Source organism: Charadrius vociferus, unplaced genomic scaffold (assembly GCF_000708025.1).
Source record: "Charadrius vociferus isolate BGI_N301 unplaced genomic scaffold, ASM70802v2 scaffold45, whole genome shotgun sequence".
NCBI classification, from domain to species: Eukaryota; Metazoa; Chordata; class Aves; order Charadriiformes; family Charadriidae; genus Charadrius; species Charadrius vociferus.
This window is the reverse complement of record NW_009648712.1, coordinates 1,445,027-1,462,632: the sequence shown is the minus strand read 5'-3', so window position 1 is coordinate 1,462,632 and position 17,606 is coordinate 1,445,027. Positions and strand designations below refer to the sequence as shown.

Genomic DNA, 17,606 nt, shown 5'->3' with positions numbered 1-17,606 from the left:
CCCCTCCCCCCCGTGTGCGTCCCCCCGCCGCCCCGCGGACTCTCCTTCGGTTTTACTCTCCCCTCGGCGGGGCAGCGTGGGGACTTGCCTCAGAGGCTTCTGTGATTGAAAGGATTTTGCAGGAAGCGCTCCTCAGCCTGGTCTGTGTAGGCTGTGTGGTTTCTCTTTTGTACTCGCTCGTTCCTGTTTTATTTTTTATTATTATTTTTCATTATTTTTAACCTTACTTTGCTCTGGAATAAGGGAAACTTTTTATCTCCGGAAACATGTCGACGGGAGAAAGTTTTGAGTCTCGGTTTGAAAAAATCGACGTGACTTTAAAGGATCCCAAATCCGAAGTGAACGTGGACTGTTTGCTGGTGAGTAGGGAGCGCCGATGGGCCGCCGGTCCCGTCTCCCCGAATTTCTTACCCTGTGGGACCGAATCTCGCACTCCCGGCTGAGTCACCACCCTGCTCAGCTCCGCACTGGTGTTTTGTTTACTCAGCGTTGAGCCGAGGGTGCGTGAATGTCTCTTGTGCAGGGAGAGCGGCTTTCATGCCAAGGAGGCACCCGCCCAGTCCTGCCTCAGACTTGTCATCTTTCTCGCTTCGTGCACCTTTCTTTTCTTCACCGGCTGTCATAAGGGGCGGCGGGCGCTTTGTACAAAGGCGTTATTCGTGAGTGCCGATCCTGTATGTGAGCAGGAGACTGTAAATAGCTCTGATATACCAATTCTCTCTTCAACAGCGTGGGGTTTTTTGTTTGTTTGAGAGTGAGGTCCTCATATGTTGTGGTTAAGCACTGCACCACCGATTTCTGCCTGTTTAGCATAGACATCTTCAGATGTGAACTAATGACGTGTAAAACACAGCTCTGAGATTAATATGCCCTTAGAGGTGGGGAAGTAGTCACGGCAGGGGTTTAAATGCATTTGAAAGTAATTAGTGTGCTAGGCCTGGGATAGAGGGTTGCTTGCTTATTGTTTCCCTACTTGATCATACCTGATGGTTCAGTGGTGTGAACCAGTGCTGTCAGTGTTGTAATTGCATCATAAGAAAGCAAACCATAACACTTCCTGACACAAAACCAACACTATTTGATAGTTGCTTGACAAAAGTGGGTGATATTTCAGTTTTGGTTATAGAAAGCACCTCAACAAAGCATATACCAAATCCAGCCAATTTGGGATGTAAGTGGGTACTTTGATATGGCTAGAGATGCTCTTAAATAGGAGGAAATTGTAATTTGTGCTTCTACGCCGAGGTAGAGAATTCCTTTTCTTTGTAGCAAGGGATAAACGTTTTACGGTGTGTTGTGTTGTGTCCGTTGTCGTGTCCCCCCTCCCCCGGCTTTCTGTTGTCAGAGAGGAGAACAAGTAAATTGAATTTGTTCCTAGTACGAACTCTGACATTTGGTTTTGCAGGGGGAAGGGAGGCATCGGGGTGGAGATAGTCATTCTTCATCTTCTGCTGCATGGCTCTTAGCAGAGAGCTTGCTTCAGCATAAGGTGGTGCAGAGTCTAGTTGGAGGTCTGTAACAAGGAATGTTCCTCAGGGGTCACTAGTGGGTCCAGTCCTGGTCAATATATTCATAAATGACCTGGGTTAGAGTAAGTTTGCTGATGACACAAAACTGGGGGGATGGCTGACACGCCGGAAGGCTGTGCTGCCATACAGCGTGACCCGGACAGGTTGAGGAATTGGGTGGAGAGGAACCTGACACAGTTCAACAAGGGCAAGTGTAGAGTACTGCATCTGGGGAGGAATAACCTCATGCATCGGTACAGGTTAGGGGCTGACCTGCAGAGAAGCTCTGTGGAAAGGGACCTGGGAGTCCCGGTGGACAACAGGATGACCATAAGCCAGCAATGTGCCCTGGTGGCCAAGAAGGCCAATGGTATCCTGGGGTGCATCAAGAAGAGTGTGGCCAGCAGGTCGAGGGAGGTCATCCTCCCCCTCTACTCTGCCCTGGCGAGGCCACGTCTGGAGTGTTGTGTCCAGTTCTGGGCTCCCCAGTTCAAGAAGGACAGGGAGCTGCTGGAGAGTGTCCAGTAAAGGGCTACAAAGATGATGAGGGGACTGGAGTGTATTTCTTATGAGGGAAGGCTGAGGGACTTGGGTCTTTTCAGTCTGGAGAAAAAACTGATGGGGGATCTTACCCATACTTATGAATACTTAAAGGGAGGATGCCAGGGGGATGGGAACAGTCTTTTCAGTGGTGCCCAGTGACAGGACAAGAGGTAACGGGCACAAACTTGAAGATGGGAAGTTCCATCTAAACATGAGGAGGGACTTCTTTACTTTGAGGGTGGCAGAGCACTGGAACAGGCTGCCCAGAGAGACTGTGGAGTCTCCGACTTTGGAAACATGCAAAACCGGCCTGGACACCATCCTGTGCAACCTGCTGTAGCAGAGGGGTTGGACTAGATCATCTTCAGAGGTCCCTTCCAACTCTGACGATTCTGTGGCAGAGAAGTGAAAAGAATCTAATGAAAGAATCTCTACAAGTTTGTGTACTCCGTTTAGCTTATTACTGATTTGTGAGCTTCTGAAGTGTTGACAGAACCTTGTGGATGTTGCTGGCACAAGAGAAAATAGCATTGCATCTTCCAGTTAACTTGCTTCTTTTGATCCAGTTTACGTATCTGTCATCTTAAAACCACAGCTAATGAGAAGAGCTCTGATGCTTAGGATATACTGGGTCAATTTTGATAACTCATGACTACTGTCAAATCAGACATTTTCACACCCAGCTTCTATTGATAGATGTTCGGAGTACAGATCCAGTTAAGAGTCCAGAGTTTTATGTTAACCATAACTCAGTTTGCTAGTGTGTGCTTTAATGCTGTCCATACTATGGGGACCTTCCTACAGTGGTAGTAAGGACGTTACAGGTATCAAACATGCAATTGATAGTATCTTTGACTGTATTCCTTCACCTTTTAATCAGTTTAAGGATTTGCCTTTTTTCAGTTATCTTAATTGTGATTTGGAGCTAAGCCGTAGTCAGTTTGGGAATGACCTTGTTGGGATGCTTCCTGTCGTAAAGTTTTAGAACATGCATTTGCATCCAGATCTTAAGAATGTTCTTTAAAGTGACAATTTTTTAAGAAATCTGCTGAGATTTTTGGGCATGCCTTTGCATATTATTTTAAAAGCGGCTTCTTATGGTATAGTTATCAGAATTCTGTTGTCTTTTTCTTTTTTTAGTCAGTCCTAGTTACAGGTACTATTCTTGTAAACTACTACCAATTAAAAAAGAAAGTGCTGCTTCTGAAGAAATCACCTGGTAGGTTAACTTTGTATGTGTTTGGTCACTATGTCAGTCTCTCTGCTGGCTGGACTTTTACTTTGTTTCTTATCTCTCATCCTGAGTTGGTTCTTGGGCTCTTTTCTATAGAATTAAAGTATCCTAACACTTTCTAAAGAATTTAAATATTTTACACCAGTTCTTAGTGTGATGATTCACACTACAAGCATCATTCTTGGTCCAAGGTACTATTTTTATATCAAATCCATTAAAGTCTGTGTGGATGTGTTTCTAAGGAGGAAATGCTTAGGTGTAGGTGTAATCAATCTGCACTTAAAATACTTTCTAAGATGAACACTGTATTCCCCTCCCCACAGCCCCCAGTTAAAGAGAGAGACTTGTCAGGCTCTAGGCCTGGTATACTTAAAAAGAAAATCATAGAATCATAGAATGGTATAGGTTGGAAAGGACCTTGGAGATCATTGAGTTCCACCCCCCCTGCCATGGGCAGGGACACCTCCCACTCCCTTAAAGTGAAAAACTTCTCCCTAATGTTTAATCTAAACCTGCCCTCTCCAGTTTATAGACATTCCCCCTCGTCCTGTCACTACGTGACCTAGTAAAAAGTCCTTCCCCAGCTCTTCTGTAGGCCCCCTTTAGGTACTGGAAGGCCACAATAAGATCTCTCTGGAGCCTTCTCTTCTCCAGGCTGAACAGCCCCAACTCTCTCAGCCTCTCCTCATAAGAGAGGTGCTCCAGCCCCCGGGTCATCCTCGTGGCTCTCCTCTGGACACGCTCCAGCAGGTCCATGTCTTTCTTATGGTGGGGACTCCAGAGCTGGATGCAGTACTCCAGGTGGGGTCTCACGAGAGTGGAGGAGAGGGGCAGAATCACCTCCCTGGACCTGCTGGCCATACTTCTTCTGATGCAGCCCAGGATACAGTTGGCCTTCTGGGCTGCAGTTGCACATTGCGGGCTCACGCTGAGCTTCCGGTCACTCAGCATGCCCAGGTCCTTCTCCTCAGGGCTGCTCTCCAGCCATTCCCCACCAAGCCTGTATTTGTGCTTGGGATTGCCCTGACCATGATGTAAGACCTTGCACTTGGCCTTGTTGAACTTCATGAGGTTGGCTTGGGCCCACCTCTCCAGCCTGTCCAGGTCCCTCTGGATGGCACCCCTCCCCTCCAGCGTGTCTGCGTCACCAAACAGCTTGGTATCATCGGCAAACTTGGTGAGGGTTTTATAAAACCTAATAAATCTAAAAACTTTTTTCCTTTGATTAAAGTTATGAATTGATGTTATAAATAATTGCTTTCACTTTTCCTGAGCAAAGGTGTTAGCTAACTGTGTGTGTCTGAATGGTGATATGAGTAACTGATGCACAGACACTTTAAATTCAGCATCTGATACTCTATACATGTAGGCTTAAAATACTTGAGTTCCTTTAGATTTAAGAAACACATTTTTTTGGCTGTGTGAAGAAAAGTCGCAGCAATGTCCTTGGCTTCTCTTAGGATGGTTTTATCCTCTTTAGCTTTGCTTCATTTTGCTTCTGTTCTTACTGTTCTTCCCCATCAGTTTTTAGCCCCTGTAGACTAAAAGGCAGGCATGGAATAACCTTTAAATCAGTTTTGTAATCATTTTTGGTTTTGTAAACATCATAAGCTAGGTTCTGTATGCTAGAAAGATTCTAAATTTATATGTGAAGTAGTATGAGAATAGTAAGAAAAGAAGATGGGGGGGCTGGTACAAAGGAAGGCGTGTTACCATTTCAGGAAGGTGTGGGAGAAGAGTGCTGACAACAGAGCAGGTGGAAAAGACACGTAGAGGACTATATAACTTCAATTTACATGCTGCAGGAAGGAAATTCATACAGCTGAGATGCAAGAGAGGTGTTGATTTTTCCTGTTTTCTCTTATGCAACTGTAATAAAAACAGAGTAAGAAAACAGACTGAGTTGCAACTGTCTGTGACTAAACTTGTTGGTTTCTGTGGGGCTTTTGTGTGCTTGATTTAGTACTAGGCTGAGAAATCATAGATAGGCTGTGTTTTTTGGTGAACCGTGAGAAAGCCAAAGCCTAAGTTATGCATAAAGCATGTGCCACAGCATAGTGTAGTGCTTTTTTTTCAATATGTCAGGTACTAGGAGTCCTACAGTCCTAAAAAGATCTAATAAGACTGGGAAGGCTGCATTAGATGGGTACTCACACTCTAGGGTGTGCAGTGATCAGATATGGGTGAATACCATAGGTGCGATAAGTAGAGCCAAAGGCAATGTAAGTAACTAGCTATTAACTTGAGCTTAGTGTCTCATTAATGATATTGAGCAGTGGAAAGTAGTATTCAATGAGCATACTTCTACAACAGTTTTGGAATAAAAACAGATTTCTTACTTCTCTGTGTTTCTTACTAAATCCCTGGGGTTTATGGGCTTCCAGTTTTTGGAGTGCGGGGAGGGAGGGGTGTAACACATGAATGGATGAGGGACATCTTGACCTGAAGCTGCTTATGCTTGTTATTTAAAAATAACTAGTATTTTAATGAAATTGCTTTTTGGTGCTCTCTGTTCTAATGATAACTCACAAAGAGTCTTTTCATGTTTTATGTAGACACTCGAGTAACTCAGTTATTCAAGTGGTCAATTACTTAAGTAGTTGATTTTTAAAACTTCAGACTTTTGATGGTCTTGATCTTCAAAGATGTCAAATGTTTCACTTGTTCAGCAGTTTGGCTTCAAATTAACTGACAACAGTAAACACTGCATATGACAAACTTGGTTTATCTAGTCTCAAGAGGTTTCCGTTTTTGCTGCACCAAAATTACAGAAGTGTAGAGCTTGATTCACCTGTTTTTCCTAGGTCTATTGTCTATTTCATATTCAGATAGGTGAATTCATGATCATCTGTCTTTTACAGGAAAAGGTGAGAAGATCTCATCCTCTTTGGGCTTTGGAGTTCTAAATCTCTATTGTCTCTAGACCTCCCCCCCCACCCCCCAAGTCTTAGAGAGCACTTCTGAAGACCTTATGGTCAGGGATTTAGTAAATAAAAAAAAAAAAGTAAAGAATCTAACTCAAAGTACTTTACTTCAGAAGTTCTTAGAATAACTGTCGAAAATCACCTTCACTGAAACCATGCAAACTATGCTCGTAGAATCGGAGTGATAAAATACTAGAGAAACTTGGTATCTGAGAAGCTTGCTTGTTTGCTCATGAAGCTTATGCATAGAAAAGGCAGAGTTTGAACATTTGCAGAGTGTCGGCTTCAGAATGCTGTAAGTTGTCTGGAGGTAGCTCAAAATAAGGGGAAATGTCATGATTGACTAAATCTCGTTGGACACATTTCTACCATTCTTTAAATCCAAGGGCATGGTCCTGCGCTTGAGTTGGGGCAATTGCAAGTATCAATGCAAACTGGGTGTTGAATGGATTGAGAGCAGCTCTGTGGAGAAGGACTTGGAGATATTCTGAGAGAATACATGAGTATCTCTCTCCTGTGATGGAGAGACTTTTTACCAGAGCCTGTATTGACAAGACAAGGGTCAATGGTTTTAAACTGAAAGAGTAGTAAACTGTAGATTTAGATTGGACATAAGAAAGAAGTTTTTTTTTTTTTTTTTTACTATGAGTGTGGTAAGACACTGGAAGATGTTGCCCAGAGAGGCTGTGAGTGCTCCATCCCTGGAAGTGTTCAAGGTGAGGTTGGATGGGGCTTTGAGCAACCTGATCTAGTGAAAGATGTCCTTGCCTATGGTCATGGGAGTTTGAACTAGATGACCTTCAAAGGTCTCTTCCAGCCCAAATGATTCTGTGATTCTGTCTAAAATAAGACTTCTGGCTGACTTAGAAATATAATTCTGTCTCTTCAAGTTACCATATCCAAGCTTTATATGCAAAACTGATTATATTTGAGGGTTAATATTGCCTGTTCATCCCTAAGAATTGTGAAATTAATGATGAAATAGGTAACTTGATATGTTGGAAATGCAGTAACTTGGTGGATTCTCATTTCAGATGCACCTCTTAGAAGACTTCTAATATTATGTGAGCCTCTAGAGGGTTAACAGTAGAGATGATAGGGCTGTCAAAAAGTTAGCATTTGATTGGCAATAGGCTTTATACAGGAATAACAGTTAACTTAGACAATTCTGCTCATAAAACTAGATGCTGTAGGAATATAATTATTTTTTTCCCTGTAAAAAGTTTTAATCAAGAATGACAATAGAAAGTTAATATTAAGACACATTTCAACAAGAGGAATAAAAAAAGAACCCCAAACCCTGTAGTAGATTATAAATGCTCTTATCAAGTAAAAATATTTGTAAACAATGTCCTTTTCCCTGGCAACTGTGGAGTGTTTTGGTTTTTTGGGGGTGGTGGGAAGGAAGAGGGAAACACCTGGAATTTGTTTGTTAGACAAATTGAAAATCAACCTGTTGGTCTATAAATCTTTGAGGACAATGATAGCTTCAGGAGCCACTCATGAGAACTTAATAAATATTTAGAAGCACTGTGAGCAGATGATACTGGTAGCCTCACAGTTGCTGTTAGCAGAATTCCCTAGGACATACTTTACTACTACAGAAAAATAAAAAGCTTTTTTAGGTCTTTTACCAGGGAATACTGAGATGTTTTTCTTGATACAGGATGTTTATCTTGAATTTGAGAGGTCCCAAAACATGTAATTAAAAACATCTATTTTTTTTTTGTGGATGTTGCTGGATGCTATTTATTGAAACTCCTTTGTCATCGAGAAATTGCAGTTCCAAATGGAGATACCGAAAAACTGAACTTCCTTCTTTGAGAAGAAAATTAGAGAACGGTTGAAAACTATTCTGTCTTTGTCTTATTTTTTCCAGTCATTCAAGCAGCAATAAAGCCAGAAGTGACTAGACAGTATTGGTAAAACTGTAAGCACTGTGCAGACAACACCCAGTTATAGGTCATTTAAAACAAATGCAAATAATACCATCTTTTAGCTTTCTCAGTAGTTTGCCAAAATAAACACCTGAATTAACGGTGGTCGAACAAGAGCTGAAACTTAATCTTTGTGAAGAGGAGGGTTTTGGAGCTCTTGTGGTCCATAGTGTTTTGCTCTGCTTAGACAATTGGATCTCCTTTACTGTAATCTCAAGTCAGGTTTCTTCTTGGGCTTTTCAGTATTGATGGATATCCAAAGCAACATCAGCAGAGTATAACATGCTGTGGTGCATCTTTAGTTACAGCAGTCTAGCGCCTGTCTAGTCAAGCAGCAGTTGCTTGGTCTGGTTAGCTACCCACGTTTAAAGGGGAGAATGGGCACAGGATCAGTACCAGCTTCTAACTGGAGCACAGGTCAAAGTCTATTCTGATACTCAAAATCTTATAAAGGGTTGGCTTTAACTAACTGAAAGATTGCCACTCCCTGTCAATATTTATGCAATACTAACTGTCATGGGGACAGTATGTAAGTTCTCTTTATTAACAGGTCCTAATTTAAATCCAACTGCTAATTTCTTTGTTTCAGCTTTCCCTCTTAAAGTTCTTCTGTGCATTCATTTTTCTGTTTCTTTTATAAAGTTGAGAAATATGTGGAAGTTTTCTTGTTTTTTTTTTTATTTTTATTTTTTTATTTTTTCAGTTGTGTGGTCTGAGATGATGTAAAGACCTCATGCTTGGAAACCTGTAGAAAACACTACACAAACTAAGGCTTTATTTTGGACTGTAGGTTGGAACTATCTAAATGTGTTTCTAGCTTATGTGATTTGGGCTACAGAACTTATAATTGATCTGGAAACACAAGTAGAATTGTGTTGGAACTTGTTTTATCCTACAGATCTTCATGAGTCATAATAATCACTTAAAATATAGCTAACAAATCCTCAAATTCTAATAGTTATGCAAATATTGAGTAATTACATCTTTATCTTTTTTTCCTCTTAAAGCTGCATAGTATTCAGATGTATTAAAATCTAAGGTATGAATATATTCAGAGGAAAACTGATACTTCCTGATAAAGTCTATTGATGTTAGATATCTACATATAAAATGCATTAATACAAGATAGCAGTCAGTGACTACATGGGAAAATAGCTATGAAAATACCGTTTCTATGGAGGCTGGGCTTCTTTTTTAGCAAATAAGTAATGACCAAAAAAAAGCCCTGACAACACAAAATTAAGTATGTCATCTGGAATGCGCTTTCCAAAGAAGAAGAGGCCAGAAGCTGCTCCTGACATCTGGAGATTTCAGCTAGGAAATTTTTCCCTGTTTTGTGGTTGGGGAAGTTATGTTTTTCAGAAGATAGTTAGTAGGACTTGTATTGTAGCTGCAACGGTTATTTCAAATGGGAAATTGTGAAAGGTCAGGGCATTCACCCCATATAGGCGACTGATAGATGATGCTACACTTACTACTCCAAGGAAATGGAGATCTTGAGACAAAACCAGGTTCTTTATTTTATGTCCATATTTTTGTTAGAAGCTTGTAAAGAAAACTAAAAAAAATAAAAATCTTTCTTCTCTCTAAATTAGTTACCTTGGCGGATGATTTGGAAGTCTGCCTTTTTAATATTTAATACCAAGTGCACATTGAAAGCAGTATTTGTTTGGGTACAAATTATTTCACAAAATGATTGAGGCTGGAAGGGACCTCTGGAGGTCATCTTTTCTAACCCTCTTGCTCTGGGAGGGCCACCCAGAGCAGGTTGCCCAGGATGGATTTTGAGTATCTCAAAGACGCTAAACTCCCCAGCCTCTCTGGGCAACCTGTAATTTTCTACTTCTCAGCAGTACATTTACTTTGTTGATGCTTCACAGTGGAGAATAAAATTCACCAAAACTAAATAGAAAAGTACTCATTTTGCATTAATTTGCGGAGTTCCCCAAGTGTTTTAGTCTTCTTAACTTGGTCAGTAAACCTCTTTGTAGCCCAAATAACTTTCTGAAAGGCGTCTGCCACAGAAGACCAGAGGAACTTTCTGCGTCGAGGTAATTGTAGATTTGGAGATTTTAAGCATAAAGGTTTGTATGTGAGGGGACAGTTGCTTGGAATTGGTAAGCTCATTAAGTTTAATTTGTGACTGTAATTGAAACAGATTAGGTGTAGATTTTTTCTGTTGGGTGAAACATTGCTCTGATGTCCAGTTTACACTCCCAGAGTGCCACTTCAGTTTTTAAGGATTCTGAATCTTGGTAGCATTGTGTTTTCTATATCTGTGTCTGTATGTCATTCTCCTTCTGATGGGCAGTGAGGGAGGCTGGGTAGGACTTATGTATTGGCATGGGAATGTGGAAGACTTTTTGATACTGATGGGGCAGGATCCTGTCCCTGAGAAATAGGTGAAGTGAGCAGAGAGACTGCCTGTGGTAGAAGCTGAAGTGCAAGGTGTCAGTACAACAAATACCATCTTCCTGGAGTATGGATGACAGAGTCCAGCATGTTAATTCCACCATTGAGATCTTCGGAGCACCTTTGAGTACAAGTGTGGTGTTGATTCTATTTTAAGGTACTTAGGAGGGGAGGAAGCCTCTCCAGCCAGGAGATGATAGAGTAGAGTGGATGGGGAAGATCCTTCAGGGAGGAGTGGTGAGACTGAAGGTAGGACAATGAATTTGCGCTGGTTATACTTGCCCCATACCTTTTTGCAGATGCCAGGCTGCACAGAATAGTACCAGGCAGGACATGAAGCTGTAGATGAAAATAGAGGCAATACTGGTGCCTTACAACTCTGTCTTGATATTATGCACTGCTCTCACTGTTAGAGGTGGAATCATAGAATTTCCTTACGAGCCCTTCTTTGTTATGAAATCTTATTATGCTAATCTCTTCTTAGAAAGTAGCTTCGATTTGTAGGCACACAAAGAATCTTGTCAGTATTAAGCTGAGAGAATTTACTCTCCCCTTGCAAAGAGGAAAGGTTCTTCTGCCACTCCAATCTACCTAGCAGTTTATTGCTCTAACATGTCTCTGGTGAGCTGCTGTCCTCTGCCTTAAACTCCTGTTACTACTAAGTTCATTGGTATGGTGGCAATCGTTTAATTGGCAATGATATACTTTGTCATGGTCTTGGGACCATTCAAACCTCCTATTACATGCTATATGTCCTCTTTTGTAGGAATACATGGTGCCAGCGAAATGGTAGACTTATTAGGACTTGAAGTTTTTGCTCTGCTAGTATTGGCAACAATCATCATGGCTTTTGAAACACGGGCTCTTGCTGCCAGCATGATCAGAGTAAAGATGGTGACAGAAATAACAAAATGCCCATTAAGGCCTACAGAGTGAAAGCTGAACTAGTGATGTGATTATGTGTTTTGTTGGGTTGTTTTTTTGGTTGTGGTTTTGGATTTTTTTTTTTTTTTAGTACACTGAATTTGGAATTGGAGATGTCATTAAGGTGCTAGGGTCTCTCTGTAGAGAGTAGATTAATATGCTTCGTGGAAGAGCTTCTGTCTTTTGTCTTTTACTAAAATGCTTGTGGCTATTTTCAGCCTTTCTTATACTCCACAAACTGTTTTGTGCGTGCGGTTTCTGCACATAGCATGACTTCAAGGTGTTTGGAGATGCTTTTGGCTTGTAAAATCAAATGGTTGGAGAAATCTTCAGAACTAGACACATTGTGGTTCTGAAACAAGCTGTGAACACTATTGTTAGGAAGACCATACATATTCAGGAGAAATCTGGGTTATTTATCTGAAGAATAGAGTTGTAACACAAAGAACATCTTGGTATCAGGTAACTTGCACGCTCAGAGCTGTTCATTGATTCCACTTGCCAGATTGGATTGGAGTAAAGAAAGGACTAAAAATCTCTTGCTTTAATTTTTTGATGAGTGTAAGGTCAGAGGAGTCTTTGAAGTTTTCTCCTATTCTTTCCTTTCTGTCCTAAAATGCTTTCAGGCTCTCACATCAAAGCTTTTCTCCTTCTTAATGCAATGTATACGTAACACTATTTTCATCAGCAGTTTGGACTTGAGATGTAATCAAAAATGTCATTTAGAGGAAGAATTGGAGTGTTACGATGTTGGTGCTGCTGGAGCTGCTTTGGTTCTGGGATTGCAACTGTAAATGACTCCTATGTAACTTTCTGCCTTTTTTACAGTTGATTTTGGCTAGCATCAGAGAAGAGTTGGGATGGCTGCATTGTTCTTGACCTTACCTTTTCTTCTGGTCATGACAACCTCCTCTTTGAGCTCCTGGCAAAGAAGGGAGTCAGATCAACTTCACCTTCATATAAAGAATAATTTCTATCATGATTCTTGATAAGGTCATGGGAAAGAAGGATCTGAGAACCATGAATTCTAGGGGAAGGAAAAAAGGACTTTTTGTGATATAGCCTTTGTCATTGCCATTTGACAAACTCATAGACGTGGTCAGGAATAAAAGAAAATATTGATTAAAGCCACGTATTTGCAGGTTGGGAAGTTTATTCTGATGCTTGGGAGTAGAAACTTAATTTTTCAATTGAAGATTCAACCAGAATAGGCAGCTGAAGATTTTCTTCCAAACCAGGCTGTCTTGTGGAAGGTTGACTAACTGAACCAAATCAGGATGTCTTTCACTTTTTTTTCTTGTGTGTTTCAAGATCAGCAAGCTTACCGTCCAGTGGTGTTCCATTAATGGCATTTTGTGGGAGGAAATAAGAGTACCCAATAAAGCTGTATTTTTATAAACAAGTTGATCAAACGGTAAGCTTTCTTCTGCAGTAGGAATTATGAGTCAAGTCTACATTTAATTGAAACAAAAAAAAAAAGTCTTATGAAGTAATTGGTTAGAAAAGTGGAAAAAAAAAGAACTATGGCTATGAGATTTTGAAGAATTATTTTCTAGGAGTAATCTGATGTTTTCACAAAATATATTTATTTTCTCAGGAGTTGGAATCAACAATCTTTTTCGTCACAATGGAAAAAGGCACAACCTTTTTTTGACAAGTAACTTGCAACTTTGAGCTAAAGCTCATACTTAAGATTAGACAATCTCCTGTAGATCTTGCTTGCCTTGGAATTGCATCATGTTAAACAAACGGTTTTCAGATATAATGAAGTGCAGTTTATCCATCCTAGAGCTATAGAAATGAGCTGGTTTATTAGTTAAGCCTCCTTTCTTCATCTAGAATAAAGTGGAAGCAGCATTGCCCAACTTAAGCATGTGCTCTTTTGGTTAAGATACCTGTGTCCTCAGCTCTGCAAAACACAAGAATCACTTAATTTGTTAATACAGAGGGGGAATGTCTGTTGTCCAGATTTCAAGTACCTCGCTGTTGAGATCAGTTAATTTCTCTTTCACTTCTACTGCAGAAGTAAAGAAGTAATCAAGTTCTGATACAAAGTTCAAGTTCTGATACAAAGCGACTAATTGGGAAGATGACAAAAGAAATAATTGTCAGTAACGTAAATCCTGTCTATTTGTAGGCTCTCAGGTGAATTCTTAAACTTGTACAGTGGATATTTGCCTACCATAAGTTGTTTCATACTTAACAGTTTTGAAAAATAATTTTTTATCCATTTGACTCTGAAATTGTGGAAAGTCAATAATTTCATTTAAATACTTTCTCTTGTTTGAGTACTAATCAAATCTTGCCTGAAAGGACAGAGTAGTTGAAATCAAAGTTGGTGTGCCTACTATCCTCTTTTCTCTCACTATTTAGTAAATGAAATACCAATAAGTAGGGAGCATTGGTGCCGTCTCAGACTGTGATATTGTCCTTTTGTACTTTTGAGTATTCCTAACTGCAGAACATAAACCAGATTTCACTTACGGGGGTGGTGGTAGGGTACAAGAGCTCCAAAAAATGCTCCTTTTGTAGAGGGAAGTCTTATCTGTCCATAAGATATAAATAAAATACGAGGTTTGGAAAACAGGCAGATAAATTAGGAAGATTATAATTAAAGATGATTTTGGCATTGGAATTGTTTGTTTGGCCTATGGTGACTTAAGTCAGGGCTTCCTGATTTCTTCAGGCTTTTTGTAAGTCTGTTTTGAATTTCTATTTCCTGCATCTAAAATAAGGAAGTACTTCCCCCCGCCCCTGATTTGTGGGTTTGATGGTGTGGAGGCAAGCTACTGTTTGTACTCTTCGTAAGAGGTAGGGAAATTTCACTGGTAGTACCATGGTGTATTTGAAAAACAGACATTAAGCTTCAAGCACACATGGCAAATGTCAATGACCAAAAAAACCTCCACGAGAAGACTTTTAAAACTTAAGTTGAAAGGTGTGAATCTGTTTATAACATACCACTGAAGAGGCAATGTTAAACTGTGTTATTTTAATATAAGCCATTGCTTTCAGATTCTGAAGTATTTTGAGTTAGGGTTGTATTTTGTTAAGATACAGATGTTTCCGCAGTTAAATAGGGAAACTAATTTATCTGAAGGTAGACTTATGACTGCAAGATACTGTTTTTAAGTAAAGAATATTCATTTCTCTGTGTATTAGTGTACATGAGCCTAAAAATTACTTTGTTTCAGTATAACAAGTAAATTTTTACAATGCCTTAACTTTTTTAGTAGCATGGAAACTTTAACATTTATAACATTCATTGGTCTCTAACTTTGCATAGATTGTGTGGTAGGGATTTATTGCATTTTCTAGGGGGGGGGGAAGTGGAGACAAATTAAGAGCTTCATGAAATTTGATGCTTTTTATGGAAAAAGTTCAGTACTGCCTGACTGTTTGAGCTCTGTTGAGCATGTGTACGAAGCTGTTAAAATGAAGATTTATGCATTTTAATGCAGTTAAACTCATAAACTACTTTGTCCAATGCTCAGCTGATAATGCTCAGTAGTTTAACAGGAGGCTGTTCCTGTTTGCGGTAGTTTCCTGTAGTGTATTCACTGGAGGAAAGCAGGAAAGATCACAAAACTGTTCCATTGACCTAAATACTTTGAGAGTTGTAATAAAGTCCGTTAGTTCTCTGAAATAATTCTGTCTCGTTAGCCTTACATATTGAATAGGTAGTGTTTTTTCTACCTTAATGAATTGATGTGCAACTATTGCTTGCCTTTTACTTCACTTCTGAAAGTATGCTTCACAAGTTTCCAGGAAAGCCTTTCGGTGAAAAGCCTCATTAATCACTTGAGATCATCATTAAATGAATGAGTTGGCTAGAAAGAAGAGATTTATGTTCAGCACATTCATGTTACTTTGTGTATATACACACATATATATATATGATGAAAAATATGAAGTCCTGACATGTGTTTTTCTTTAAAATAAAATGTCATGCAAATTCAGTTGAAGCACTCTATGCTTCAGAATAATTGATGAGAGTTTTTGTTTTCAATACTGTGAAATTACAATTTCCTACTCTAGATTTTGTTGGAAGGAACTATGATGAGGATATTTTTATATCCTGTGCAATGACACCAAAATGGCACAAGGAGTTATCTGCATAAAGTTTGCTAATATGTAGTTGAATTAGAGTTAATTTTGGTGAGACATCAATTATACTATTTTAAACATATCTCAAAAGATCTCTTGGTCATCAATGGGTTTTACTTAGGCTGGCAGCCTGTCACAAATGGGGTCTTCCAGGGATGGGTACTCAACTTCATGCTGTTCAACATCTCCATAAATAAATCTGGATGATGGAATTGAAAGCACCTTCACCAAGTTTGCTGATGACACTGAACTGTGTGGTGAGGTGAACATGTCGGAGGGGCGAGCCATTTTGCAGAGACCTGGACTGGCTGGAACAGTAGGCACGTAAGAACATTATGAAGTTGAAAAAAGACACGTGCAAAGTATTGCAGCTGGGATGGCATAACCAGAGAGCCCAGTATAGGCTTTGGTCTGTGTGGCTGGGCAGCAGCCCTGCTGACCTGGGGGTCCTGGTGGACAACAAGCTGAACATGAGTCAGTAGAGCACTGTTGCAGCAACAAAGGCAAACTGGATCCTGGGCTGTATCCCCAGGGGCATTACTAGCAAAGATAGAGATGTGATCATCCCACTCAGTGCTGGTCAGGCCACATCTGGAGTGCTGTGTCCAGTTCTGGTTCCCACAATTCAAGAGACACAAACAGACTGGAGAGCATCTAAAGGAGGGTTGCAAAGGTGATTGACGGGCTTAAGAACCTGCCTTTTAAGGGAAGGCTGAAGGAGTCTTCCCTGGAGAAGAGAAGGCTTGAGGGACCTCATCAGAGTATTCCAGTACTTAAAGGGCAGCTACAAAGAGGACAGAGGCTATCTTTTTGCAAGTAGCCACATGGAGAAGACAAGGAGCAACGAGTACAAGTTGCCCTGTGAAAGGTTTTGTATCTATATAAGAAAGGAATCTTTGACAGTGAGAACAATCAGTCATTGTAACAACCTGGCCAGGGATGTGGCAGAGTCCTCATCATTGGAGGTTTTCAAGAAGCGACAGGACAAGGTGCCAGAGAATCTCATCTAGACTCCCTTTCCCATGAAAGGCACTGTTTGCAGCAGTGCTAGTTAAGCACACACTAATTACATATAGTATGTGTACAAATTGCCTTCTCACATGTAGCTATCAAGGTCCTATTTTTCTGAGACATCGCTATACAGGATATATCTATGCTGAGCAGCTCAACGTTCGTGTCATTTGTCTTGTAACATCAGATCTGATCAGAATAAAAAAAAAGAAGCAGTCTTAAGGAGAAAAATCTTTAAATCTAGTGGCGTAAAGACATGGAGGAAAACTCAAGCACAGAATGCATACACAAAAAATCTAATTTCTAAATGGACGAAAAGATAAACTGCTGTTAGATATTTTCTTAAATATTTTTTTCATCCTAAACTATAAATTATAAATTGTAATTGTATCTGAATTTAAAAAAGAAAAACAATAGGGAAAGCAGTTCCTGTAGAGTTAATTTTTTTCTCTTTGTGACATTTCTTACCTTTCAAGGGAAGATGAACTCTATCTGGAAGGATATATTCCCAAGATTTAAACCAGTAAGTTCAAATTTTTCCTTTAGGTTGGGAAAAGATCTGTGCTAAGTGAAGAGAAACTTGCAGAATGGTCAGGAGCTAGTAGTTCTTACACACTCAGTAGGCTTTGTCTCATGATGGCTTCAGTTGAGAAGTTGCTCAAGTAGTATGTAACTCTTAAATTAAGAATTAGCATAGAATAAAGTTTTCAGTAAGTGGGATGTAATTTTTTTTTTCATGAGTATGGCAGTAATACAGATAATTTGGATTATCAAAGATTGTTACAATATAAAGTCAACTGTAGGCATGCAACATTTAAGATTTACTGCATGAAGATATGCAGTTTATTTGGGCATAAAATCATGACTTCAAGTATGTATATCAATATACTTTCAAAAGGTAACTGAAGTAATTGGTGGAATCTGCTGTCCTTCTCATGGAGCCCCAAGAATTAAAAAATAATAATAAATAAATGCCCAGACTATGTTCTATTTTCAAGTGTGGGGT

At 39.9% G+C, this 17,606-nt stretch overlaps 1 protein-coding gene across 1 annotated transcript in view; it reads left to right on the top strand.

The window, feature by feature from the left end:
* Nucleotides 1-266: 266 nt before the first annotated feature.
* ROCK1 (Rho-associated, coiled-coil containing protein kinase 1) overlaps nucleotides 267-17,606 on the top strand; it is a 93,686-nt gene continuing 76,346 nt past the window's right edge. Inside the window, exon 1 of the mRNA XM_009886626.1 lies at nucleotides 267-359. Within this exon, the coding sequence (XP_009884928.1) occupies nucleotides 267-359 (93 nt within the window). The remainder of the gene's footprint in view (nucleotides 360-17,606) is intronic.